The sequence below is a fragment of the Aspergillus eucalypticola genome (genome assembly GCF_003184535.1).
Source record: "Aspergillus eucalypticola CBS 122712 chromosome Unknown BO83scaffold_20, whole genome shotgun sequence".
In the NCBI taxonomy this organism is placed as follows: Eukaryota; Fungi; Ascomycota; class Eurotiomycetes; order Eurotiales; family Aspergillaceae; genus Aspergillus; species Aspergillus eucalypticola.
Genome location: NW_020290294.1, coordinates 470191 through 495024, shown reverse-complemented (window position 1 = coordinate 495024; position 24834 = coordinate 470191). Strand labels below are relative to the sequence as shown.

The 24834-nt window shown below is 50.0% G+C and overlaps 11 protein-coding genes across 11 annotated transcripts; 5 read left to right on the top strand and 6 right to left on the bottom strand.

The window, feature by feature from the left end:
• Positions 1-557: 557 nt before the first annotated feature.
• Positions 558-3407, bottom strand: BO83DRAFT_409877 (PWI domain-containing protein; the record flags this gene model as incomplete). Its single annotated transcript, XM_025534170.1, is given in 9 exon segments — positions 558-631; positions 651-768; positions 892-1263; positions 1361-1477; positions 1527-1955; positions 2024-2188; positions 2291-2381; positions 2469-2763; positions 3344-3407. 9 exon segments carry the CDS (start codon positions 3405-3407, stop codon positions 558-560), a joined length of 1725 nt encoding a protein of 574 aa, XP_025386004.1.
• A 1217-nt stretch (positions 3408-4624) lies between these two features.
• BO83DRAFT_380266 (uncharacterized protein) lies at positions 4625-5635 on the top strand. Its single transcript, XM_025531712.1, has 6 exons — positions 4625-4773; positions 4874-4960; positions 5019-5198; positions 5253-5285; positions 5344-5430; positions 5485-5635. The coding sequence occupies exons 1-6, from the start codon at positions 4717-4719 to the stop codon at positions 5497-5499; spliced, it is 459 nt and encodes a 152-aa protein (XP_025386003.1). The 5' UTR covers positions 4625-4716; the 3' UTR covers positions 5500-5635.
• A 369-nt stretch (positions 5636-6004) lies between these two features.
• BO83DRAFT_429222 (uncharacterized protein) lies at positions 6005-6427 on the bottom strand (the record flags this gene model as incomplete). The annotated part of the gene is made up of 2 exons (XM_025535448.1): positions 6005-6268; positions 6380-6427. 2 exons carry the CDS (start codon positions 6425-6427, stop codon positions 6005-6007), a joined length of 312 nt encoding a protein of 103 aa, XP_025386002.1.
• A 506-nt stretch (positions 6428-6933) lies between these two features.
• On the top strand, positions 6934-7915 carry BO83DRAFT_380265 (fumarylacetoacetate hydrolase family protein). Its single transcript, XM_025531711.1, has 3 exons — positions 6934-7042; positions 7107-7318; positions 7407-7915. The coding sequence occupies exons 1-3, from the start codon at positions 6984-6986 to the stop codon at positions 7832-7834; spliced, it is 699 nt and encodes a 232-aa protein (XP_025386001.1). The 5' UTR covers positions 6934-6983; the 3' UTR covers positions 7835-7915.
• A 22-nt stretch (positions 7916-7937) lies between these two features.
• Positions 7938-8999, bottom strand: BO83DRAFT_450424 (uncharacterized protein; the record flags this gene model as incomplete). The annotated part of the gene is made up of 1 exon (XM_025536802.1): positions 7938-8999. The coding sequence occupies one exon, from the start codon at positions 8997-8999 to the stop codon at positions 7938-7940; it is 1062 nt and encodes a 353-aa protein (XP_025386000.1).
• Positions 9000-9607: 608 nt separating this feature from the next.
• Positions 9608-11086, bottom strand: tif1 (putative eukaryotic translation initiation factor 4). The gene is made up of 2 exons (XM_025537701.1): positions 10527-11086; positions 9608-10469 (listed from the first exon to the last, which is right to left on the bottom strand). The coding sequence occupies exons 1-2, from the start codon at positions 10710-10712 to the stop codon at positions 9681-9683; spliced, it is 975 nt and encodes a 324-aa protein (XP_025385999.1). The 5' UTR covers positions 10713-11086; the 3' UTR covers positions 9608-9680.
• A 1078-nt stretch (positions 11087-12164) lies between these two features.
• BO83DRAFT_429218 (putative F-box and JmjC domain protein) lies at positions 12165-13852 on the top strand (the record flags this gene model as incomplete). The annotated part of the gene is made up of 3 exons (XM_025535447.1): positions 12165-12499; positions 12556-12609; positions 12664-13852. 3 exons carry the CDS (start codon positions 12165-12167, stop codon positions 13850-13852), a joined length of 1578 nt encoding a protein of 525 aa, XP_025385998.1.
• A 168-nt stretch (positions 13853-14020) lies between these two features.
• Positions 14021-14910, bottom strand: BO83DRAFT_318075 (low-affinity Cu transporter; the record flags this gene model as incomplete). The annotated part of the gene is made up of 4 exons (XM_025527729.1): positions 14021-14138; positions 14203-14383; positions 14525-14723; positions 14833-14910. 4 exons carry the CDS (start codon positions 14908-14910, stop codon positions 14021-14023), a joined length of 576 nt encoding a protein of 191 aa, XP_025385997.1.
• A 320-nt stretch (positions 14911-15230) lies between these two features.
• Positions 15231-16648, top strand: BO83DRAFT_439208 (chromatin modification-related protein EAF6/MEAF6). Its single transcript, XM_025536152.1, has 3 exons — positions 15231-15728; positions 15799-16038; positions 16154-16648. The coding sequence occupies exons 1-3, from the start codon at positions 15387-15389 to the stop codon at positions 16403-16405; spliced, it is 834 nt and encodes a 277-aa protein (XP_025385996.1). The 5' UTR covers positions 15231-15386; the 3' UTR covers positions 16406-16648.
• On the bottom strand, positions 16499-20331 carry ams1 (alpha-mannosidase). The gene is made up of 4 exons (XM_025534851.1): positions 20039-20331; positions 19438-19946; positions 17351-19343; positions 16499-17303 (listed from the first exon to the last, which is right to left on the bottom strand). Exons 1-4 carry the CDS (start codon positions 20182-20184, stop codon positions 16682-16684), a joined length of 3270 nt encoding a protein of 1089 aa, XP_025385995.1. The 5' UTR covers positions 20185-20331; the 3' UTR covers positions 16499-16681.
• Positions 20332-22126: 1795 nt separating this feature from the next.
• BO83DRAFT_418939 (Fe-S cluster assembly protein Dre2) lies at positions 22127-23646 on the top strand. Its single transcript, XM_025534850.1, has 2 exons — positions 22127-23081; positions 23151-23646. Exons 1-2 carry the CDS (start codon positions 22415-22417, stop codon positions 23456-23458), a joined length of 975 nt encoding a protein of 324 aa, XP_025385994.1. The 5' UTR covers positions 22127-22414; the 3' UTR covers positions 23459-23646.
• The last annotated feature ends 1188 nt before the right edge of the window (positions 23647-24834 follow it).

Sequence of the window (24834 nt, the reverse complement as noted above, 5' to 3'; positions counted from 1 at the left end):
ACCCCCCTGACTCTTCACAAGATAGAATAGGGGCATACTCTCACACTTCCCGTTCCCAGCTAACCACAACCACCAACCACTTATTGAGATCTCCTCAATAACTGAGCATCTACTATACCAACGGCTCAACGGTCTAAATAAACCGACAAACAATAGTCTCAATAGTCGATCAACCCAATATTCAATAGTCAACCTAGCCTTGTGGAGAATGGCCCGAAAACGGTCGCATGCCGGATAAACTTTGTTTAAATGAAGTGCGCTAGTAGTGGGTTCCCCCCGGACTGATATTTGGGAACGTAGACTATCTAGTATCTACTAATTTACTTGCCAAGCAAACTTTGCTGTTCGTTCCGCGGAATTGGGATTGCGTGGTCTGAACTATGAAGGAAAATAAACTAAAGTATGATGGTACAGGGGTAGTTGGACTATTGACGGAGATGTTGCTGAGACAGGCATAGGATGCAAACTCTCTTTTTTGTTTATTGTTTATAGTGACATTACCACGTGTGAATAGATCGCTAAATATTGAGTTGCGGAATCCTCCAATCCTTCGCTCTTTAGTGGGGCTTTGGTATGTGGTTTATGTAGGTGAAGCTGTGTGGTGCCCTGAACGGTAGGACATGAGAACTACCTTGAAGATGTAGAGCTACCTACCTTGTCGCTCGAGGCGGTCCGGCGCATCGCGATGATCTTCTCGCGGAGCAGCTTCTCGCGTAGTTCGGAGCTGGAGATGCGTGCACGAGCTGCGTTATTAGGGGGAGCAGCAGTCTGCGATTAGTGGTTAGTTGAGGTCTTTACAGTGAGAGGGGCAGAGCAGAGTTGTGGGCAATGAACGAACTTAGGAAATCATAGATTTTTTGTGAAGAGGACCCTTAGAAATCATTCACCCACCTCAGTGGCATCCTTCATCTCGTGGTCGCTCGAGCTTGGCTTCTCAGCCGGCGGTGGTGATCGTTTGGCGGCATCCTCGTCTTCATCAGCCATCCTCTTTCGCTTATCACTGGGGACGGATACGGAGGACGTGTTGCGCCGTCTCCGTGCAACTGGGGCATATCTCTCAATGGACCGACGCCGCTTCCTATCCCTCACGCGGCTGTGGCTACGGCTGCGACTCCGACTCCGACTGCGGGAATCCTGGCTGGCGCTGCGGGAACGGCCTCGACTGCGGCTGCGGCTGACACTCTGGGATGAGTACCGGCGTCTGCGGGTGTCATTGTGCTCTCTGCTGCGACTCAAGCGACGGTCGTCACGGGACTTGCGGGCCTTTGCAATATCAGCGGTGGATTCTTTCTTATCATCTCGTGAAGAGTAAGGCGATGATCCTCTGCGTCTGGTGCCGCTACCATCCGACCCTTGCGACCTCGAACGGGACCTTGATGCCGAAGAACCTCTTCTCCTGCGTCGGTCTCTGTGGACAGGTGAACGCGATGCACTGCGGGAAGAAACGGATCTCCGTCTCCGTCGGTCTCTTCTGGGACTACGTGAGCGTGATGATTCACTGCGGGTATTGGATCTTGCACGATCACCGTAATCAGGGCTGCGTCTCCTGGGCCTCCTGCGATCACCGCGGTCCGGGGAGACAGAGCCGCTAATTGACCGACGTCGTCGGTTCCGGTCGTTGCCAGGATGGCGCCGACGTGGTGGAGGTGAGCGCGAGGAAGACACGGAGCGAGAGCGAGAGCGGCTGGGCGAACGGGATGGCCGACGGCCTCGACGAGAGCCTGAGGGCACGTAGGAGTCGAACTCTCGTCTGCCAGGCGGACCTCGGAAACGGTCACGGCTGCGCTGTCGCGGAGGCGACCGACGTCTATCAAAGTCTCGACCACCGCGGCCACCGCCTCTTCTTCCTCCCCTTGTGCGCTCAGATCGTTCTCTACGTCGAAGGTCTTCAAGTTCTCGCTCTCGCGCGCGCTCCTGTTCCTTCTGTTTGCGGGCTTCCTCGGCGGCTCTTTCCGCTTCGATCTAGTCATAACGAGGGCGTCAGCGCGAGACCAGCAACTCGGACATCCGTAAAATATCCCACCTTCTCTTGAATAAGCTCCAGTTTCTTCGCCTCCAGCAACTCCTTGGGCACACCCTGGGGGTTTTCCTGGGCACTCAAACATAGCGACCACAGCTCCTTGCAAAACTTGCCAGTATCTTTATCGAGGAATCCGGTGAGCTGAATCTGTAGGGACTTGATATCGGGCTAAGATAATGGCAAAGTGAACTCAGTTAGCTTGGATGGCTGAACCGCGAGTAAAACATAGCAAATCAGCATGGAAGGCAAAAGGTAAAAGGTCGTACATACAAACCGCGACCCTTCTAAAAGGTTAAAGCAGAGCTCAATAACGACGTCATCTTCATTTCCCAGGATCTCGGAGATCTTTCCAGCAATCCATCTGCAATGATTTAAGTGTGTTAGTTCCAGACCCGAGTGATAACAGCACCTCGCGATAAGAGACTTAGCTGGGGCTTTTGCAACGCACTTCTTCATCACCTCGATGTTGACCTTGGTCATGTCCACCTTCCGGCTGAATTCCGGAGGGAATTTGGTCTGCTTCAGCAGCTTGGCATCCACGCTTGTCGCCATGGTTCCTAGTCCTAGTTCGAGAGAACCAACAGCTAATGAGGAGTCGACAATAGGTGCAGCGACCGGCGCGTGAACAGCTGCGGTGGTGAGCCAGCAACGAGACTGCGGGTTGGGTGTTTGTCGATGCCCGAAGGCCGGAGTCGCAGTCGGACCGAGGATAGCTTCAATCTTGCCTTTTTGGGAAGTTGATACTACCACCACCACTATTACTACTACTACTCGATCAACTGCTCGGGCTCAAGGTCTGAATATATCCGCGTAAAACGCTTCTGTTATGGGACTATCAACTATGTAGACACAAAGTGCATCCTTGTATGGTAGAGGCCGTTTATATCAAGATCCCATTACAGCATAGCCTTCTTACAAGTAACTATGCTACTATAGCTGACTTTATCCCGGAAAAGGAATCTCTTATAATAGTAAAGAATGCAGAATGTGGTGTTTCGAACCTGTCACGATACAATGTCAAGACCTGACCCTTCCACGCATTGAATAGTATGCTAGATGTAAACACATAATTACGTTTGATGACCATAGGGTTTGCTCTCATATCGTGGTCGTATTGTCTCAAGCTAGTTATGCCATTCCAAAGGTCCAGAAGCAGCCTTCGGAAGACAGCCTCCCCTTCAGCTGAGCAAACCACTGGAGGGATCAAATGAAGGGTAACAAGACCAATTCAGCCAGTGGTGGAGGTACTATTACTATATTATCAGATAGCACGTTTCACGGAGTCCTATGATTAGACGACTGGGAGTAATAGGCTAACCTTACATTTGTTGATTTCTGTCAGGATGAGGGCCAGATAGTAGTAAGCCGCACTTTTGCTTGCAAGCATATGTGACCCATTTGTCCGCTTTAATTGACCAGTAAGTTTCTAGTAGCAGCTCAGTAGAAGAAGAGTATGAACATACTTATGTTACAGGTACTATGGAAATGCACAGCCAAGGAAATGGGGAGGATTGTCTAGGAATATGGTGTATATATGTGAGACTGCAATGATAATTCATATTTCTAATTTACCATAGTCAGGTGTAAGCTGATGTGATATACAATTAACCAATAAATGGACAGAGTAAAGAGAAACATTGATAGTACAGAGTAGATATTATAGTTCAGTACACAATCTAGTTCTTCTCTGCTCCCTTTGCCTTTTCACCTGTCAACATTAGAGTCAAATCTCCTGGTGCCCGCGCCTCTTCCCCTTACCAAGCTCTTGAATTCTGATAAGGATAAATCGAAGAAGACCTGGGTAGTAGTATCAAGGGACTTCCGAGATGCTTGGAGTACACGCTACATAATGCAGTGTAACCCACACATTATCATACCCTATCTTCCCACACCTGTAAGCAAAGAATATACCTTTTCGGTCTGCTTGAGTGAGCAAACAAATTTTATTGTGTAGAGCTTCTTCTGCGCGATTGCCGTAGACAAGACTTCAAGTCAGGTTTATTGTCCGGGTCTTGGAGGAATGCTTATTGCTTTTCGGATGAAAGGGTAGGTGGGTAATAGTATCAAGCCGCGCCGAATAACTTATCCGAAAAGAAGTAAACATGACTACACTCTTGCGATGCTGCATTCAGAGAAGCCCAATGAGTGGACAAGAAAGACTTCTCATTCACTAGTTGCTCGCTGCTCCAACAAGCCGACTTCCTTCTAACTGGCTGCATCCCCTCAAGAGGGGTGTTCATCTTATTTGTGCGTCATATCATCCTGGAAAGGGCCAGTAAAAAGAACAGGGCGTAGCTATACTTTGATTCTGTGTCACTGTGACAACATGCATAGCTTGACTATTGTCGAATATCGCTCCGTTCCCCTCTTCAGACATCTGATACGGACTGATCCTTAGTACCTACAGATCACCTGAACTGCTCGTCCAAGGCTGCATGATGATCAGCAGTATCACGAGGCTCTTTCAGCAATGAGGAGATATAGGCACATCGGTGAAAGTTTAGGAATTAGAAATTTGAGGTCATGGGTCTCGCCATTTGGTCAGCTCGTGTATAAAAGCCGGTCTGGAATCTTCTCTCATTCAGTGCAACAGATACAAACTGACTTAGTCAACACAGTCAACTTAACCTTCTTGTTCTTTGAGTCTTAGTCTACTTGTCCTGGTATCTAATCTGCATATACTCCTATCATCCAAGATGAAGTATATCTTTACTACTCTGTTACTGGTCTCCGCGACCCTGGCCCTGCCGACTGTAAGTACTAACAGAATATGAACTTATTCTATATAGTAGTAGCTTTCTGTCTGCTACTCATGTATGGGATCAGACAACTCGCTAATACGGTGCTTGACAGGATTTCTCGAGTCAGGAGTCCACCACTGCCGCGACTCAACAGGAAGGTATAGATGTCAATCCCATTGGTCTGCTTGATGATACCCTTGTATGATATCCTATTTCTACGAATGATGACCGGTCAGCTAATCATAGATCTGTGAAAGGGCCTCGGTCGACGTGGAGATCTAACTAGTATCGAGTTGTCTGCCAAGCGTGGTAACCAGGTTGCTCGGCAGGACGATGATGGCTTCGATCCAACCTCAGATGGGTCATACAAGCGGGCTAGTCAGGATGCCCAGGAGACTACTGCAGGGAAAGGCCCATCTTTAATTAGCATTCTAGGGGTATGAGATCATTCACCAAGTATGATGATTAGCCTGCTGACAATATATTCGTAGGGGGACGATGGTGGGCTAGGAAGTATTCTAGGTGTATGAGATCCCTTGTCAATTGTGATTGATTAGCTTGCTGACGCTAAATCTGTGAAAGGGTCGGCCCAGCAAGCCAAACACTAGGCGTAACAACCAAGATGCCCAAGAGGCTACTGCTGAAGGCCGTAAGCCTGGCCATAAAGGCGTATGAGATCCCTCCCTAAGTATGATAATCAGCTTGCTGACGAACTGCGTGAAGGATGTTACATTCTAGAGATCTGACTGGTACTGAACTATCTGTTGGGCGTGAATATCAGGCCATTAGTAGATAATCTCCTGATGAACCAGTGACGCTGATCACCCGACGAAGAGAATGTGCGGCAAGATCAAACAGTCTAGATAGGTCATGAATAGTATACAGAATAAAGAAGGACATTAAATCCTCAATACTTTTTTTTTCTAGAAGCAAGTACCGTAGCCATCTTTAAGTGAATTTTTGCAGGCTAGAAACCAAGTCTCCCTTGATACCTCAGACGGAGATGGAAATCTACTCAAGTTGTGGCCCTACCCAATATTAAATCAATAAGGCTTCCTACCAAGGTGTAGCATTCTAGAAGTCATAGCACCTTCGGAATTTCAATCGTGCATATTTAGGTCCCCTTGTAACAAAACCATATAACACATCACTGATAACGCCAGCCCGAATAAAACAACCATATGCATAAGAGGAAAACAGAATTCAGGAACAGCCTAGAAACCAAGGTAGTACTTTTCCACAACTAGCTAAGTTCCCTTAGCACTCGGGCTACTTCCTCCCTTGCACGCGAGAGTTCCTCATCAACCGTGCCTAGCGCATGACGGGCCTTGAACTCGTAGTGCAAGTCGACGAGTTCTTTTGCGCGACGGAGATCCTCGTTTTCGCAGCTTCCTGAATCTAATCCAGAGTCTGATGGGGTTGTGCCTGTTGCTTTGAGGTTTAGTTGGTCTGTGGTTTGGGGGATTCGCTCATTGACGGTAACGAGAGCGAGGGCGTCATGGTAGTCCTGTCATTGATATCAGCTATTAGATATTAGACGAGAGGTAGTCTGGATATTGTACTGCAGACGAGTACGTATATTGATCCACCACATACAAGGAGACTGGGGAGGACATACACAGACGCGCAGGGATGTCAGATCGGAGAGGATCTCTGCTACTTGCATGGCGGTCTTGGTTCGGATCACTGGGAATCTGGTGGAATACTGCAACAATGCGATAGATGAAGTCGACAAGATGCTCTGCTCTTCAGGGTTGATTCAGATGATTATGTACAGACGCAGCGTAAAGAATGTAGCTAACATGCAGTGATAAAACACCCTTCAAGAACTGAGCGGGTGACGTAAGGAACAACGAGAATAACAAAACATTCTCAGCTCATCACAGTCTCTACTCCCAATTCGAGACAAATAACTGTCCACACATATTTTGTAATGTAAAATCCCATAAGACCATAAAGTAACTACCATTATCACAATCCCACTTACTTTCCCCACACAACCCTCTTATCATCCCCAATCATCCGGCTCAACCCTCCGAATCTCGGAGAATCCGAGCCTCTCCGCACGCAGCGCGCGGAGCACCTTTCCGTGCGTCGCATCGGCCGAGCTCCGACTGGCCGATTATATTATTATCCGCCAGGCCTCATGGCCTCTACATTCCATTCCCACCCCCTCAACTATTTTTCTTTCCCCTCCATCCTCGAGAATTGAACACTTCATAATGGCCTCCGCGATCAGGGCCAACTGCAGAAAGGTTATCTGCATTGGCAGAAACTATGCGTATGTTCAATCCTACCACATCTCCGCATGACGAGGTTCCGCTAACGCAGTCTGTCAACCGCAGCGACCACATCACAGAGCTGAACAACACCACGCCCAAGCAGCCCTTTTTCTTCTTGAAGCCCGCTTCCGCTATCCTCTGCCCCGGCGAAGGTCCTGTGCTGCGCCCTCAGGGAACCAACCTGCACTATGAGGTCGAATTGGCGTTGGTGATGGGCAAGACCGTTCGGGATCTGGACCCGAATGACGATAAGGGTGCCTTGGATGCGATCCACAGTCAGTCATGATCCTGTGCAGTTATTCTCTTTGCGGATGACAAGGAGTATCGATGAACTGACTGTGTGTAAAACTTTTGCGAATATAGGCTACCTCCTCGGTATTGACATGACCGCCCGCAACGTCCAAGAAGAAGCAAAGAAAAAGGGCCTCCCGTGGACGATCGCCAAGGGCTTCGACACCTTCCTGCCTGTCTCTCAGGAGATTGCCAAGTCGCGTCTTCCTGATCCTCACAATGCTTTCCTCCGCTTGAGCGTTGGATCGCAAATGCGCCAGGCCGACTCCACCGGTCTGATGCTTTACCGCATCCCCAGACTTCTGGCGGAGATCTCCCGTGTCATGACTCTGGAGAAGGGTGACCTTGTCCTGACTGGTACTCCTAAGGGTGTGGGTCAGGTCAAGTCTGGCGATGTCATGAAGGCGTCCATTGAGTATGACGGCAAGGAGCTCGAGGAGGGTCGCATCGAGGTCGAGGTCAAGGACCGTGAGGGTAGATACCGGTACAGTGAGACCTAAATGGCTGTCTTGAACAAGATATATGTATCAGATAGACACTGTATATACATACCCTAGTTCTCTTCCAATATAGACTATCTGGAATGAAAAGTAAGTCGGTCTCTCAATGGCGATACCATTCCATAACAATGCGTTCGTCCTCTTCATCAGCCGGTACAATGGGTATGTATCTCCTCGTTCTCGGCCTTTTGCGCTGGACTTGCGGAACACTTGTCGGCTCGACTTTGACATTTTCATTAGACATTTCGTTTTCCTTGACTGGCTCCTGTATAGGCAATTCCCTGTCTCGAATAACCTTCAGCATGACGGCCCTCAAAGCACTCCAAGACCACCCAACGTGGCTTATCTCTTCCTCGATAAAAGCCTGGATACCAGAGTCACCAAGACCTCGCACAACCGCTCTGACAACCTCACTCTCATCCCTCTGTGCCTGCAATCCACATCGCATCCCCTCAGCAGCAGCCAAATAATCTGCCAACGATCTCCCACCCTGCTTCAGAACACCAATCAAATCCGTCTCAACTTCCTCAATCTTCTCACCCACCGAGGAAGGCGTCCCCCACGTAGTATCAGAAAGCGTCGACGACAGCCCACTCCTCCTCCCACCACCACCACCACCACCACCACCAGAAACCGAACCCATAGGCATTGAATCCGGAACAAGAACATCAGACCCAGCAGAACAAGCCTTGGCAATACCCCCTCTCCCCATTCCAATTCCCAGCTCCACCTTCACACCACTCTCTCCCCGTTCCATCATCATCATATCTTTCACTTCATCCAGCACCCTCACGCGAATACCCTCCTCCATTCTCTCTTGTTCACGAGCACGCCTCTCCAACCCCTCAATCCTACCCCGTAGGCGACGATTCTCATTCTCAAGCTCCTCAACCCGCTCAATACCAGTTCGTAGATTAGTGTCGAATCGAGCTTCAAGTTCCTTGAGGCTATTCTCTAGCTTGGAATTTTCCTCGCGTGCTCGCAGTTCTAGACTTTCCAGTCTGTGGTTCAGATTCGCTATGGTATCATCGGCAACAGCGGAGTCGGCTCTGATGCGGTTGAGTTGGTTCACGAGTTGGATGTTTTCGCGTCGTAGCTCGTGGGCCCAGAGGAAAGTGGATGGGTGGGGAGCGTTGGGGTTTGGTTGTCGGCGTGGGTTGTTCATTTGGTATTTGGAGGGTTCTTTATTTAGTTGGGATTGAGTTTCGTGGGGATAGAGTGGTTGTTGAGATGGGACGTGTTGTTGAAGATGTGGAGGATGGAGGATGGGAATGTGGTATACATATATGCTTTAGGCTGTGTCTGTACGGAGTAGAGTCCTTACAAGTTGGGGCGGTTTCCACAAAACCAAGGGTTGAAGATTGACTATTCAAAACAAACTAATGGAATGGTATGTACCTCTCTTGTCTATACTAGTGAACACAGGTATACAACCAGTCCGAGCCATAATCGTATCTTCGTCCACCCAAAGTGCCTCGAGGAAAAGAAAGCCTGATCGAACTAATCACATTTTTGGCCCGACCTCTTGGTCAAGTATGAACGCAGCATCCTTAACCAACCAGAGAGCGAGCTAGGTACAGAGCAAAGGAAAAAGGTGTGAAAAAGCGTTTCCGGAAGAGAACCATGAATTACAGCAATAAAATCGCACAAGCGTGTCGCATCTCCATAAGCAATAACAGACAAAGGAAAACCATAAACAGAACAAGACAGAAACACGCAGACTAAGACGGTTCCCGCTCGCCACTGCTAAAAGAGAAAATGCTGGAGACACAGAAAGCCACTTTTTGAAGGATTCTCCTTTACCAAGAGAAGCGCAACGATGTCAAAACGTCTTTCCCACCGCAGCTCACCCTTGGAGCGTTATTGGCAACTGCATTCGTAATCCGCATCGAGGGACGTTAGGTGATGGTATTAGGGAGTTTAGATGAGGTCTGGAACCAGAAGTCAGTATAAACACTACGATGATTAAAGTATGGGCCAAGGCTGGCTTACCAGCAACGTTCATGGGCATCTCCTCGATCTGGGTGCTGTAGAACTGCTCAATCTCACGCATCATGCGGACATCGTCAGCGGTGACGAAGTTGATGGCAACACCCTTACGACCGAAACGACCACCACGACCGATACGGTGGATGTAGTTCTCACGGTTGGCGGGAAGGTCGTAGTTGATGACCAGGGAGACCTGCTGGACATCGATACCACGGGCCAGAAGGTCAGTGGCGATCAGGACACGGGAAGATCCGGAACGGAACTCCTTCATGATAACATCACGCTGGCCCTGCTCCATGTCACCGTGCATGGCAGAGACGGTGAAGTCACGGGCAGTGAGCTTGTCGGTGAGCCAGTCGACCTTGCGGCGGGTGTTACAGAAGATGACGGCCTGGGTGATGGTGACGGTCTCGTAGAGATCGGAGAGGGTGTCGAGCTTCCACTCCTCCTTCTCGACAGCAATGTAGAACTGCTTGATACCCTCGAGGGTAAGCTCCTGCTTCTTGACCAGGATACGGATGGGGTCACGCATGAACTTGGTGGTGACCTCAAGGACATCCTGGGGCATGGTAGCGGACAGCAGGGTGACCTGGGTAGACTGGGGGAGGAGCTGGAAGATGTCGTAGATTTGCTCGGTGAAACCACGCTGATTATGTTGTTAGCCAAGGCACAACTCTCGGGGCCGATCTGGAAATGGACTTACAGAAAGCATCTCATCAGCCTCGTCGAGGATGAAGAGCTTCATCTGGTCGGTCTTGAGGACACGGCGCTCAATCATATCGTGGATACGACCGGGGGTACCGACAACGACCTGGGGGCCGGCGCGGAGGGCGTTCATGTCATCACGGACGTTGGTACCACCAATGCAGGCGTGGCACTCAATGTTCATGAAGTCACCGATGGCGACAACGACCTTCTGGATCTGCTGAGCCAACTCACGGGTGGGAGCGACAATCAGAGCCTGGCAGGCCTTGAGCTCCTGGTCGATCTTCTGGAGAGCGGAGATGGAGAAAGTGGCAGTCTTTCCGGTACCAGACTGAGCCTGGGCAATGACATCGTGGCCTGGGATGCTCTAGTTAGCATCATAGGTTATGGGCGACCGTGCGGGGAAAACCTACCGGCAATGATGGGCTTGATGGCACGCTGCTGGATAGCGGAGGGACGCTCGAAACCGTAGGCGTAGACACCTGGACGTCGTCAGAACATGTTGGCACAGACCCCACCAGGGCGAAGATAAAATTTGTATCACATACCGCGAAGCAGCTCGGGCTTCAGGTCCATGGAGTCGAAGGAGTCGGTGACCTCATCGTAGTTGGTCTCGATCTGTCCTATTGACGTGAAAACTATGGTCAGCTACTTTGTTTCCCAGTATATTTCGATAATGGGTTGTGGCGATTATCTCCTTCTGCTGGCTTGAGAACGAGCCCCATTGTCCAGCGAAGTAGATAGAAATAGACCTCAAATTCGCTGTGAAAAAATATGAAGCAAGCTATGTAGGAACACATACCCTCGGGGATCTCCTCCAAACCCTTGTCGTTAGAAGCCATGATTGCGGTGTTGTTGTAAGAAGATCACAGGCGAGATGCTGTGATCGAAGAAGACGGTGGGGTTTTGGATTAAAACTGGAAAAGGCTTGTTAGCGATAGGCGAGGATGGTGGGGGAGGGCGCAATGCGCAGAGAAACACTGGGAAGAGAGCAACGAACCTGGTAGCACAACTCTCGGGGGATGAGAGATATCACAAAGACTTCAAAAGTCGTAGGGGTGGGAAGAGAAAAGAAGTTCAAGTTGGATGACCGAAGATGGTGTGGGAAAATGGGGGGAGCAGAAGCGGCGGGACGAGCACTGCGAACTTTTTTTTTTTTCTCTTCCCTTTTCTTTCCCTGTGTCTGCCATTTTTCCATTTGTCGCGGTGAAATTTTTGATTTTTAGCGCAAATTTAGCCTAGCCGATACGCACCGCCTACTAAATCAGGAAACCTACCCACGTACTTGCCTTGTGGGAATTTTGTCATTATTTCCTTATTCGCTGGCTAGACTACGGAGGGAAATCTTCGGTAATATTTTCGTTACCCAGGAGGCAAGTTTTTTACTGCGTAGGACCATAGTATTGCCGCTTAAGAAGTCCACAGGAGTGTTGTTTATGGGTGGGTTGGGCATAAGACCCCCCGTATCTTCCCTGCCTGACAGCCCTGGCCGTTGGTTGTGTGGGCTGTTTATTACTAGTCTGTACCACCACCGCCGCCCGGTCTGTGACCGGTCTAGTCGTTCCCCACCCAATTGGGAAAGTTCCTACAATTCAATGCCCGTCTCTTTCTTTTTCTTCAAATAATAATCATGAAAATGCCGGATATCAATTCCTTGGACTGTGCTCGTCCTCTCGGCGGTGCAGTAGCTGCCCATAGCTACTCTTCGCATCCAGAGCCCGATGTTGAGGATCTGTCTGGCCATGAAGAAATCCCTGGCCATCCTCTGGGCGTGAAGCCTAGTGGCAATGCTTTGCTCGCCGCAGAGAACCTGCGCCATGCAATTGGCACTTTTAACATCCTACCGGATGAGTTGATATTGATGTTGCTCGAATACCTCGATGGTCCCAGTCTGTTGAATATTGGACAGACGTGCAAGGCATTTTATGCTTTCACCAGAGCCGAGGATCTCTGGAAAGCTCTTTTCACCGGGTGAGATATAGATCTTTGTTCTTACATTATTGCTATTGTCTACATCTGCTTGCCAGGGGACTGCTTATTCTTGTTGGTTCCTGGGACGTGGCACTCTACTGTCTCATCGCGTTTGTAGAATTATAGCTAGACGGCCTGGAGCATTGCACTAACGCTTTAGTCAGTTCTCCTCCCGCTTCGTTCTCATGGAAAGGAACATGGCGCTCAACTTATCTTAACATTCCTCCGTCGGAAGAGTGCATCCTAGACTGCTCGAATTTATTCTCGGATGTCCTGCACCGACCCTTCCACTGCGCCCATATATCTTTAGATCCCTATATTAAGAATATCCCTGCCCGCAACCAAATTGCCCGTCTCCCCGATCTCTCTTTTGAGGATTTCAATGAAAAATGGAGCGACACGCCCTTCATCTTGACTGAGCCTGTGAAACAATGGCCAGCCTACAAGAACTGGTCCGTAAACATGCTTTTGGATCACTACGGCGAGGCTATTTTCCGCGCAGAGGCAGTGGACTGGCCGCTCCATACTTATGTTGATTACATGCACAACAACTCCGACGAGAGTCCCCTCTATCTGTTCGACCGGGCCTTTGTATCAAAAATGGGCCTCAAAGTCGGTCAGCCGGACCAGGAGCCTGACGCCACTTACTGGCCTCCCAGCTGCTTTGGAGAGGACTTCTTCTCCGTGCTGGGGAACGATCGCCCTGACAGGCAATGGCTGATCATTGGACCCGAGCGGTCTGGAAGTACCTTCCACAAGGACCCGAACGCTACCAGCGCCTGGAATGCGGTTGTCCGTGGTTCAAAATACTGGATCATGTTCCCATCGTCTTCGAAGCTCCCGCCGCCTCCGGGCGTCTATGTGTCAGACGACCAGAGTGAAGTGACTTCCCCTCTTAGCATTGCTGAGTGGCTTTTCGGTTTTCACGCGGAGGCACGACGTAGCCCAGGCTGCATCGAGGGGATTTGTCACGAGGGCGAGATTCTCCACGTTCCTTCGGGTTGGTGGCACTTGGTCGTCAACATTGAGCCAGCTATTGCCATTACTCAGAACTTCATACCCCGTGCCCACCTGAGCGCTGCGCTGGACTTCTTGTCTAACAAGGCAGACCAGGTTTCAGGTTTCAGAAAGGACGTTAACAATCCCTACGAACGGTTTGTGGCGCAGATGCAGAAATCGCATCCTGAGCTATTGGAACAGGCGCAGGCAGAGCTGCAGAAGAAGAACGAGGGGAAGAAACGCAAGTGGGACGAAATTGTGCACGGAAATGCAGAGCAAGACGGAGGTGATGCCGCCGAAGGAGGCGGGTTTAGCTTCGGGTTTGGAGATGACAGCGATGTTGAAGTCCCCTAATTGCAGCCTCCGCTGCTTGCAAGTGAACGCATGAATGTTCATTAGACGAGTATGCAACTGATGCTGTTTCCAAAACGACAAGACGACCACAGCTACCTAACGAGGCTACTGCTAAGAATATGCCCGGTTCCCGCCAAACTTCAGGCAAGCCTTCGTGCTTACAGTCCATTAATGACAAGCAACCGTTTTGCTGGCAGAGGTGTTGTCCCCAAACGCCAAATATCCCACAAAGGCACCAACGGCAACTGCGAGCATGACGAATCCATTGTACGTCATGAAGAGCAGCCTGAAAAGTTAGAACTCGCCCAAGTCGAAGAGGGAGTGGATAGGAGAGGGATTAGAAGACTTACATGATGAAAAAGCTATAGAATACCTGCACAGCATACAAAGCTGCCATGGTGATCTTGCCTCTTTGCTCGACGGTCCTTCGGCTATCCCTGCCTACAACTAGGGGTGAGCCGGTATTCGGGGCAGGCAGCGTCTGGCTAGAAGGGACATTGGCCGTGGCAGAATCGTCGTGGACCTCGCTGCCTTCACGGTGTCAGGTGCTTCATCCCAGCAAAGGTTGGGCCAAACCAATAACCAGCGCTCGAAGATGAGGAAGAAACCATGACTCCAATATCCCCGCCATGCATTATACAGGAAACATAATAGGAACTGAGATGTACGTACCTCCAACGGCAACCGTAGTATATGCACTTAGCCTCCTAGCGTGAGCTGCTTCGAACCGCCGTGTAAGCTGTCGAATCCCCTCGTAGCCGGCCGTCAAAAGGACAATGACAATAAGTGAACCCAGAAGGGACCAGGTGCTGGTAATGCGCCATTGGGGAAAGACGATGCAGAGGTTCTTCGTAGACCAGGTGAACAGCATCTAGCAAGCATCGTTAGCCGGACGAGCCAGGAGGGCAGTGCGTTGTAGCAAGCTCCACTTCCCAGCACCGCTTGTACTCGCACCAAGATAGAAGCAACAAGACACTCACATTCATACTGCACTGTCCATCACCCATATCCATATCTCCATGATCATGACCATGGTCCATGTCCATCATGCCATGCATTGAGTGATCCATCGCGAAGTCGGGCCGTAGCAAGGGTCCAACAAGTAGAATAGTCGTTGATGATGAAGTCAAGTACACTATGTACAGCGAGTTTCAGCGTAGCAAATATCACAAGCCTCTCTCAGATAGATAAAGAAGCCAGCAAACCACACCGGTAAGATAGAGAGGGAAAGAGAGCAAGGGAGATGGGGAGATGCAGCTCCCAGGTGTACGTAAGGTGACGGAGCGATAATGTGACGCGGATGCAAACCATCCAAACACCAACGATAAGATCTGGCGGCGATCATCATCCAATCCATCCATTCACTCACTTCCACTTACTTCTCTTCCGCTTCTAGATGCTAGAGATCGCGACACCACCTCCACCAGTGCACTCGTTTCAATGCGCGCTCGCATCTAAGCCAACCAACCCCCCATCTCAATCTCCTCATAATTGACGCTTTCCCACGACTACAATCACGTCACCCACCACCACAATGGCCGAATCCGCCGCCGCCGCCGCTGCAACACCGGCTGCATCAAGCGCCCCAGCACCAGCACCACCAACTAGCACAGCAGGCCCAACTTCCACCACAAATCCCAACTCCACAGCACCCAATTCCACACCAAACAATAACAATGCCAATCCCAACTCCACCTCCAATTTCAGCTCCAACAACAACACAACATCAAACAACACCTCCAACTCCAACAACCCCAACCAATCAAACGACTCCTCCGCTTCATCAACCGCAAACCGCGGCCTCCCCTACTACGAGAAACTCCGCCGCGAACTGCGCGACACACTTCAGAAGAAGCGTCTAATGGATAAGAGCATGGTACGGGACACCCCCCCTCCATTTCCCCCCTTTAACTTCTCCGTATCACGAACCAACAAATAAACGACAGGCCCAACTCGAAGACCAAATCTACCGCTTCGAACAATCCTACCTCGAAGAAACCACCGCCGGAAACATCATCAAGGGTTTCGACAACTACATCAAGGGATCGTCCAGCGGGGCCGGGATCGGCGGAGCAGGCATTGCCCTCTCATCGAGTATGAGCGGTGGAGGAGGCGCTGCGAGACGAAAGGCGACGGTGTCGGACGCGGATCGTGTGTTTTCGAGGAGTTCGGCGAGTTTTATGCGGGTATGTCTACCTTCCTTCCCTTTCTCTCTGTCTCCGTCCCCTTTGCATTTGATTGTGTGGATGTGTGGATGTGTGGATGTGCGTAAGCTGACGGGTTCTCTGTGTTTGTGTTTAGGATTCACCCGCGCCTTCATCGGCTCAAACAACGCCGTCGCATGCGGCGACCCCGAATTCCACGTATAATGGATCTACTGGCAAGCCTGGGAACGGCGATGCATCGTCTGCGGCGAATAGTGTGAAGGGGGGCCAAGCGTCGAAGAATAAGAAGAAGTCTGCGGCGAGTAATAAGGACAAGGGGGATGATGATGGGACAGATGGGGATAGGCCGCCTACGAAGAGGTTGAAGATCACTTACGGGAGGGATTGATATATCAGTTTTTTATTTCGTTTGATTTCATCGAGAGTTGGTTGGAGTTGGTAGGTTCTTTGCTGGGTTGGATAGGGAGCTGTGGCGCGCGGAAAACTACTGATTATATTTGTTCGAAGAGTTCGCTGTGTTTGCTAGGTTTCGCTATTTGTCTGTGATATCCTCTGTACTACTAGATTGCATCGGCATTGCTCTGCTAGACTATACATCTCGAAAGATATGCCACTTGGTGTTAGGAAATACAGACAATTTTTCCTTTCACAGCATGGGAACTGACTACAGCTGCAGTCTGTATGTCGCGACCTCGAAGGCTCTCAGCTCGATATCAATGGTCGTGGTCTGTGCATCACTCTTGGATAAGACCAGGCTCGTCTCGTCATCCTCAAGGATATTGCACTTCCATGCCCTCTTGACGGGGAGCTTAGTATTGATGGTGCCACGGCTTTTACCACCCAGGGACTCGTAGATCCGGAGGATGACGCTCTTCCCGGCACGCCGTGGCAGTTCATCACGAGACACGTCTTCATCATCTTCACCGCGCTTCACTGTGTCCAGGACAAGCGAGGGAGAACCATCCAGCAAGATAGACTTAAACGCATCGCTTGCCCCCAGACCAGATGCGGGCTCCAAGGCAAGGGGATGGTTGAAGCTGTACCCTGCGCGGATCGTGCGATGGTCCAGGGGTCCTGCGTGCGGGAGAATCGCGTAACGGATACGATGATGGCCCATATCTGCATGAGCATCCGGTGCCTTCGGGGCACGAAGCAGGGAGAGGCGCATCATGTTACCACAAGTTGCAAACCCATACTTGGAATCATTGAGGATCGAGACACCGTAGCCGTGCTCGGACAGATCTGCCCACTTGTGGCAGCACACTTCAAACTTGGCCATGTCCCAGCTGAAACCTATTAGCACCTGCATATGTGGAAAGAAGGGTAGAATTACCTGGTGTTGTAATGAGTCGGGCGATTGATGATTCCGTACTGAGTCTCATACGATGCTTGTGTGTTCGTGATGTCGACAGGGAACTCGACCTTGAGGAACTTCATGGTCTCCCGCCATTCGACTTCACTTTCCATCTCAACATAGGATGGCTGATCTCCAACGGCAGCAGCCAGGCTGATAGTCGTCTTGACCCAGCTCTCGTCGCTTATGCGGGTCTCAGTGACCACGCTGACACGATACGGGTCGTTTTCAGCGACAGTAGTCTTCCCGGATTGCAACTCTTTCCTCGATTCGAGGTGGAAGACCTCAACGTCCCACGCTTGCCAGTAGAGTGGTTTATCGTCAAATATGACAAGCTGGTTAGCTTTCCCGCCCTTGGCAACGATTTCGCGCTTTTCCTTCAGATCGTACAATGATGTGATGACTCCGTCGTGCACATCTACCCTCAGTTTCTCGTTCTGTAAACGGAAGACACCTGGCTCGATCTCGGAAACAGTCACAGCAGGCGCTCTGTTTGAAGCTGTGGGAAGCCGACAGTTGATAGGACCACTTTCACCACTGACAATGGCGTACCTAGGGCCACCCGCAGTTGTAAACTCAGCAGGGACCTTGACTACTTCTGAGCGAGGCCAGGGCAATGTATTGATTGCGACGAGACCCTTGGCGGTGCTGCTTCCAAGTCCAAGAGCTTGGAGGGCTTCCTTCCGAACCTTGTTGCCAATTTCGAAAACCTTCTTGTATAGCTCTCTGGAGTCATCATAGCACATCTCGATGCTGCTACCGGGAAGGCAGTCATGGAATTGGCACAAAAGTACATCTTCCCACATCCCGTCGATTTCCTCCTTGGGGTACTTATACTTGTCCACAGACTGCTCAAGAGTAGCGAGAGTAGCAAGGTACTCGATTTCCCTGAGCAAAAACTCTGACTTGCGGTTTCCCCGTTTGTTGTTGGCCTGTGTGGTATACGTGCCCCGATGTAGTTCGAAGTATAATTCACCATACCACGTGGCGAAGCGGGTACCTTGTTCTACCTTCTTCTCGAGCTTTGCGAAGAAATCATCGACCGAATCTCCCATCTTGACACGAGGAAGCAAGCCAACCTTGTCACTGAGACCGCGGCAGCGGCGCAGCTTCTCCAGATGCTCAAAGGTTGGCCCGCCACCACCGTCGCCCTTGCCGAATACTAAGAGTGACGTGTTGTCGTTGTCCATTGACTTGTGTTGAGTCACGCTACGCTTCACGTCACCAAAGTGAGCGCTCGCAGTGTATGTCTCCGCTGGTGGCATGTGGCACATAACCTGGCTTCCATCGAGTGCAACCCAGAGGAATGTGGTGTGCGGGAAGTTATTGATATTATTCCAACTGAGCTTTTGGGTGAGGAAGCGACTCATGCCTGCCAAACGACAGATCTGAGGTATCTGCGTAGAGTAGCCAAAGGTATCCGGAAGCCAGAAGGTTGTACAGCGTTCACCGAAGTTTCTCTCAAAGAAGCGTTGGCCATAGAGGAATTGCCTCACCAGCGACTCTCCGCTGGGCATGTTGGTGTCATGCTCGACCCAGCTGCCGCCGATAGGTTGGAAGTGACCTTTCTTGACCCACTGTTTGACGCGTTCAAAAACCGATGGATAGTATTGCTTCAACCACTTGAACTGTTGTGCCTGGGAGCAAGCGAAGCGATGCTCCGGGTATCGGTCCATCAGATCACACTGGTTCGACCATGACCGGGCAACCTTACGCTTAGTCTCCGCCCAAGGCCACAACCAGCAAGTATCGATATGGCAATGTCCAATAGCGTAGACGATGGGTTCCGTGTCGGTCTCGTACACTTGGGAAGAATCTACTTTACTACCCAGGTACTTCTGGGCTATTTTGCGTGCCTCCTTGATTGATTCATTGCTGCCTTCCCCAGCAATGAACGCATCAATGATAGCATTGCCAACCATATTGGCCTCATGCGACTCCCAGCCATCACCAGGGAATTCCCTGGCCGCGTCTAGTGTACCAAGTCAGTAAACATCGACGGGATGGTCTATCATCTAACAGCTAATAGCGGCACAGGCTGCTTAAAGTTACTGGTTCGAACATACCTCCAATGATCCAGAAATCGTAGAACAATGCCCGTGCTTCTAGGTTGACGGCTGTGATCTGAGCTTTGTGCAATGTATAGTATTTGTTAGGGTTGGGCGGCTGGATAGAATCTCCCCCAGGCGCATTTCCAAACATGCCATTGCAGGCCATCTCGATGTAGAAGGTATGTTCCTTCCCATCCCGCCAGGCATCGGGGATGATCCATTCGATACGCTCGTTGCCACCAGTGAGACCTTGAAGGGGCCGACCATCTTCCGTCCAGACTAGACCTTCGTTGTTTGCATCCCAGTGGAACTCCAGACGTTCCTTTTTGCGCATATCCTCCGGGACCGTCAGGCGGATGCGGAACCAATGAGTGGACCAGCTTGGTCCGAACGATGCTCCGATGTGGGTAGGTTTAAATTCATTGGAGGTAGCCTCTTTGAAAGTTGGGCGCTGGAGGTCAGGGACGGAGTATACTGAAAGCTTGACATGGTCTTCGTCGGAATTGACGGCCTCGTTCAGCTTGCTAGTAGACCTTTAGTATAGTTCGGACGTAAAATAAACGATCGGAAGAATGAAGAAATGTGTGCAATAAGACCACAATGAGAATGTACTTACGAGATGAGGTTCTGGCCTTCGTATTGTCCGGTGGCGGTGAATTGCTTGAGACGGTCGGTGTAGATGCTCTTGATGCGTTGACCGACTGGGCCCGCGGGAGTCTGGGGAAGGGCGCTGGGAGCTTGCCGGGGAACGTCTCCACCCATGGTAGCGGGTCTAGATCAGTGGAGTGAAGAGATAAACAGATTTGGATGCAACGACTGATAATTTAAAGCATTTGAAAGATTCGAATGAACTGGATGATCAAAAGAGGAGGGAGTCTGTTCAAAGGAAAGAAGAGGGGAAGAGAGGAGTCGCCAGGAACGGCCAGGAACACGACAGGGCAGGTGACATGACGTTGGATGCAGGCATTCCTGTGCTGATCCGGGGTGGCTGTTATGTCAGCCATTCATTCCCCATTGCCTTTTGCGGAGACTTTGACAATAGAAACATGATGTGAACATTTATTTTATCGAACGTCAATTGAGGAAATATTAGTGCTTTGGTGACAGCATTAAGTTGATTTGAAAAGTCCAGTTGAATTTGTCTGGATGACAATAGTGTGGTATACTGAACCCAAGCACAGACATCCATTAAGTTCGAAGGCGCCCGGGCGATTTCCCCGAGCTTACGAAGGCTGCACAACAATACGCCGTCTACCTGGCCTGTTACTTACCGCAATGTGAGCTAATGGAATTTGTTTCAACTAAGATGGACATGACCCTGCCATGGTGAGTTGACCCTTGCCTGCCAACGTTCGGGCGTCAAAGTCACATGCTCTTATAAAACTGATCAGATCTAGCGAGCTGAACTGTTACTTTTTGATGGATAACATCGATAGGCAGTCTTTAGATGGCATGTCGCTATCGTACTCGATGACAGTGGCCGCTTGCGAGGTAGAGTTCTGACGGGACTATAGCACCGGGATAATTATTACCTCCTGCATCGACATATTGCAACCATGGCACACTTAGCTCTATCTAACCATCGAAGAACATGTTCTTGGGCGATAAGGCTGTGCAATATCTTCTGAATTCGATAGTAGTGTGACTGGATTGCTGAGCGAGAGTTCAGGACAGCTGGGGCTTCACTCCTCAAACTGTCTAATATCTACAACGAGCTCTTGGCGTCCAGACACTTCATCGAGATGATTGATCGACATATATATATCGAGCTCCAGAAAGAGTAACACCATACTCTCGACCAGGAACTCAAGCAGTATGAATATTAGTAAGTAGCACGATTAGTGGAGTGCTTTTAGCGATGTCATAGACAAAAGCCTGACTTAAGGTTTGTGGCAGTAGTTTTGGTCTATCTCATTCATGAGACAAAGCTGATTTCTATTGCCTTTGAGCAAATATTTTCTGGAGATAATGTTGTCGTTAGGGTGACTTTGCTGGCGTGAGGCCAGGGGCCACTCTTTCTGCCCTTCAGTCAGCTTATTGCCGTGACGTATTAGCTTGTGTTGTAGCTGCATCAAATATGTCTGTCTCTCTCGCCAATAGGGGCATTAAAGACTTGTTCCCCCGAGATAATGTTGTTACAATTAATTCTTCCAATGCTATGGTCGTAGAGACCATCAACCATCAGCCGTATCACATGACCGTATAGTACATGGCCCTTCGGGTTTCCATTTCTGGAAACAATTTAAGGTTAAACTGCACCCCACGCAGAAAAACAGCGGCTCTTGGACAGATATCTGTCTCCCTGGCTAATAATGGGCATTTTCTATCATTTGTAAGACCATTTCACCGCGCACATCGGTAACTGACTAATAAATATATCTTCTTGCTGATGGCAGACTCTCACTGAGTGACATCATGAACAAGCGGGGTTCTGAGGGATCTCCATTAGTCAGCCAGCTTGGGCAGCAGCCCAGTAGCGCTAAACCCAAAAAGGCCGAAGAATTCCCGTGACAATTTCCCACGGACAGCGAGCAGGGCAATAACAACCCGGCCAAAGTAATATGAGTGCGGGGCATTGGAGGGGAGAAAATCTGCTAAAACTCACTCGAAGTCAAAGAGAACCTCCCAGAAATAAAAATCCACTGACATCGACTTTCCTAAAGGAGGAAACAAATCCCACCACCGCCATCGGACTATCACCTAGCTATTTCCTCGGGGGTTGCAGGCGTGTGCCTCGATTTGTAATCCCCCATCATCAGATAACCCCGAAAATTCGCTGATAACCGTCAAACACAATCTCTGCCACTTTCCCCGCCACCCAATCACAACGCCGTCAGATGACAATTGAGTCAGCCAGACGAAACCCAAAACGAGCATCCGATCACGGCCACTGATCACTTTTGAACCTCAATTTCCACTCCCTTCCATTTATACCCCAACTATCTCCTCTCCCTTCCCCCTTCACGGGCGAACTCGCAGGTAGACCGACACAATGGCTCCCTCGTTCGTGACCATCGACACAACGCCTGATTTCGACATGGCACCCGCCCCCTCCTTCCAGCCCATGTCGACCGGCAGCCCCTCCAAGCGCACTCTCCTCCTCGCTCCCCCCTCCATCGCCACTCAAGAAGAGAAGCTCCGGGACCTCTTCACCACCTTTGACCGCTCCACAACCGACCTGCAGATGCTTGACCGCATATCTGCCGGCTTCGTCTCTCTCCCCGCCAACACCTACGATCACATTGTCGTCCTAACCGATACCGATGGCACGCGGCGGTCGGAAGCCCTCCACCTGCTCACGCGGGATGTCTACACCGCGTTGGTTCCCTGCATGAAAGCCGGAGCGAAGCTACAGACCCAGGATAACTTTTTCGGAGAGGCTGAGGAGCGCGAGGCAGTCTTGGCGGGGCTGATCAAGACCGATGCCGGATTTGAGAAGATGGACCAGCCCAAGTCGTTCGCGATTCCTCTGCGACGCAATGGGAAGAAGAAGGATGCGGCGAAGACAGAGACAGTTGCTCCCGCACCTGCGCCTGCCCCGCCCGTGCAGCCTGTCACCGTGGGCATGATTAATAATGACGACGATTACGAGAACGACGATGACTTGATTGACGAGGATACCCTGCTGTCGGATGAGGATTTGAAGAGACCTATCCAGCGTAAGTCCCTTTCATACTTCGATAAATCTCGCGGAATCTGAACCATGCTAACAATGCAAGCAATCACAGCCCCCGAATGCCAGCCCAAGCCCGGCCGCCGGCGTCGCGCCTGCAAGGACTGCACGTGTGGACTCGCAGCACGACTCGAGGCAGAGGAACAAGCCGAGCGGGAGAAGGCAGACAAGGCTCTGAACGTGATGAAGCTGGAGACGGAGGACCTGAATGAACTGGACTTTACCGTGCAGGGTAAGACAGGCTCGTGTGGAAACTGCGCCCTGGGCGATGCCTTCCGGTGCGCAGGCTGTCCGTTCATCGGACTGCCGGCGTTCAAGCCGGGCCAGGAGGTGCAAATCCTGGAAAACGTTGCGCAGTTGTGAAAGTTTCCTTTTCAGTTCTTCTCAGGTCGGGTCTCCTTTCTTTCGGTTTCTTGTGGGTTGGCTGGTCGGTTTGCTTGGACAGGCGATGGTTGGGCGCAGGATAAAATAGAATACCTTATCTTAGTTTAGCCTTTTTATTTATCATGACCTAACTCTATGAAATATATAGGGTTACATTTAGGAATATCAATGACCTACTAGTCGTTCCTATTGCCTCGCTTTGATAAACACAACAGTTACCTTACTGCAGATAAAGTACTAGACTTTCCAGAAGAGAATAAATATAGTATGCAATCCCGCTGAACCCACATCATCGAACACAAGGCCAATAAATACCAGACAACACAACACGAAACCCATCCCACCCATTCATTCATCTTCTTTCCTACTCCCCTACCTCCTCCGTACTAAGTACACACACCATTCAAATCCCCAATCCCATCCATCCCACACCCAAGGCAAATACTAATACCAGAATCCCCAAGACACAAAATCAACAGCATAACACAAACCCATTCACCATCTTCAGTAATAACCAATAGTCGCACAGCATTGTCCATCCATCCCTAGATTAGATTACTACAATCTACAATACCTCCTACTATAGAACAAGATAATAATATAGATACATTGTAGTGTCTACTAAAATAACAGCTGATCAGCTGATATTCTACCTGGAAGAGTAAGTAATCGACGCAAGGGTCTATCACATACAGAGTAGGCACAGATATCGTAGAATTATCATTCGCATGCTTAAGACTACACATACGTACAGCTACAGCCACGATGGGACTGATTCCTACTTTAGGGATAGGGGGTGAAAGGTTTAGGTGACTTGATTTGGTCGGAGTTATGATGTTTCAGTTGCAAATTGGATTTGTCTATGGTTGTCGATGGAGATAGATAATGTGTGTTTAATATGTGCCTAGGGGTGAAAGACAGGGCAAGGGTTAGGGAAAGGAAAGAGAGACATTTGATCCAGGAGAATTTCCTGGTCAGATCATGTGCTGGTGCTGCATATGCAAGCAAGTATTGGGGATAGATATGTAAGGGATGGGGCACGTGTTACATTTTTTGGGTGGGGTGGGGTGTATTCAATTACTGCGATTATTGGACGATTAGTCTGACTATAGTGGGCTGTAGAAGTAAAGATTCGATATTGGGTCATTAGAAAGCTAGTACTCCTCAAGGTGAAATATCACATAAATGAAGTAGCTATAGATAAAGCATCCATAGGTGCATCCCCAACGCCAAGCAGAGACTCTGAAAATGCCAACGGGATATCACGGTAATGACTAGAGTTGCAGGACAAGACGAGAGTTGTAGACGTAGAGAGTGACCGGAAATAAATAAGGACAGGCTAATTGGATAACATG

What these genes read in the sequence shown, in the direction of transcription:
- BO83DRAFT_439208 (XM_025536152.1), top strand. Translation starts at nt 15,387, where the DNA reads ATGGCCGAATCCGCCGCCGCCGCCGCTGCAACACCGGCTGCATCAAGC. An exon ending in GTCTAATGGATAAGAGCATG is followed by an intron (nt 15,729 to 15,798) that starts GTACGGGACACC and finishes AATAAACGACAG; the next exon opens with GCCCAACTCGAAGACCAAAT. An exon ending in GTTCGGCGAGTTTTATGCGG is followed by an intron (nt 16,039 to 16,153) that starts GTATGTCTACCT and finishes GTTTGTGTTTAG; the next exon opens with GATTCACCCGCGCCTTCATC.
- BO83DRAFT_380266 (XM_025531712.1), top strand. Translation starts at nt 4,717, where the DNA reads ATGAAGTATATCTTTACTACTCTGTTACTGGTCTCCGCGACCCTGGCC. An exon ending in GTCTGCTTGATGATACCCTT is followed by an intron (nt 4,961 to 5,018) that starts GTATGATATCCT and finishes GATCTGTGAAAG; the next exon opens with GGCCTCGGTCGACGTGGAGA. An exon ending in GGCTAGGAAGTATTCTAGGT is followed by an intron (nt 5,286 to 5,343) that starts GTATGAGATCCC and finishes AATCTGTGAAAG; the next exon opens with GGTCGGCCCAGCAAGCCAAA.
- BO83DRAFT_418939 (XM_025534850.1), top strand. Translation starts at nt 22,415, where the DNA reads ATGGCTCCCTCGTTCGTGACCATCGACACAACGCCTGATTTCGACATG. An exon ending in TTTGAAGAGACCTATCCAGC is followed by an intron (nt 23,082 to 23,150) that starts GTAAGTCCCTTT and finishes AAGCAATCACAG; the next exon opens with CCCCCGAATGCCAGCCCAAG.
- BO83DRAFT_380265 (XM_025531711.1), top strand. Translation starts at nt 6,984, where the DNA reads ATGGCCTCCGCGATCAGGGCCAACTGCAGAAAGGTTATCTGCATTGGC. An exon ending in TGCATTGGCAGAAACTATGC is followed by an intron (nt 7,043 to 7,106) that starts GTATGTTCAATC and finishes TGTCAACCGCAG; the next exon opens with CGACCACATCACAGAGCTGA. An exon ending in TGCCTTGGATGCGATCCACA is followed by an intron (nt 7,319 to 7,406) that starts GTCAGTCATGAT and finishes TTGCGAATATAG; the next exon opens with GCTACCTCCTCGGTATTGAC.
- ams1 (XM_025534851.1), bottom strand. Translation starts at nt 20,184, where the DNA reads ATGGGTGGAGACGTTCCCCGGCAAGCTCCCAGCGCCCTTCCCCAGACT. An exon ending in CGATTTCTGGATCATTGGAG is followed by an intron (nt 19,344 to 19,437) that starts GTATGTTCGAAC and finishes TTGGTACACTAG; the next exon opens with ACGCGGCCAGGGAATTCCCT. An exon ending in CCGACTCATTACAACACCAG is followed by an intron (nt 17,304 to 17,350) that starts GTAATTCTACCC and finishes AATAGGTTTCAG; the next exon opens with CTGGGACATGGCCAAGTTTG.
- tif1 (XM_025537701.1), bottom strand. Translation starts at nt 10,712, where the DNA reads ATGAACATTGAGTGCCACGCCTGCATTGGTGGTACCAACGTCCGTGAT. An exon ending in AGGCTGATGAGATGCTTTCT is followed by an intron (nt 10,470 to 10,526) that starts GTAAGTCCATTT and finishes CAACATAATCAG; the next exon opens with CGTGGTTTCACCGAGCAAAT.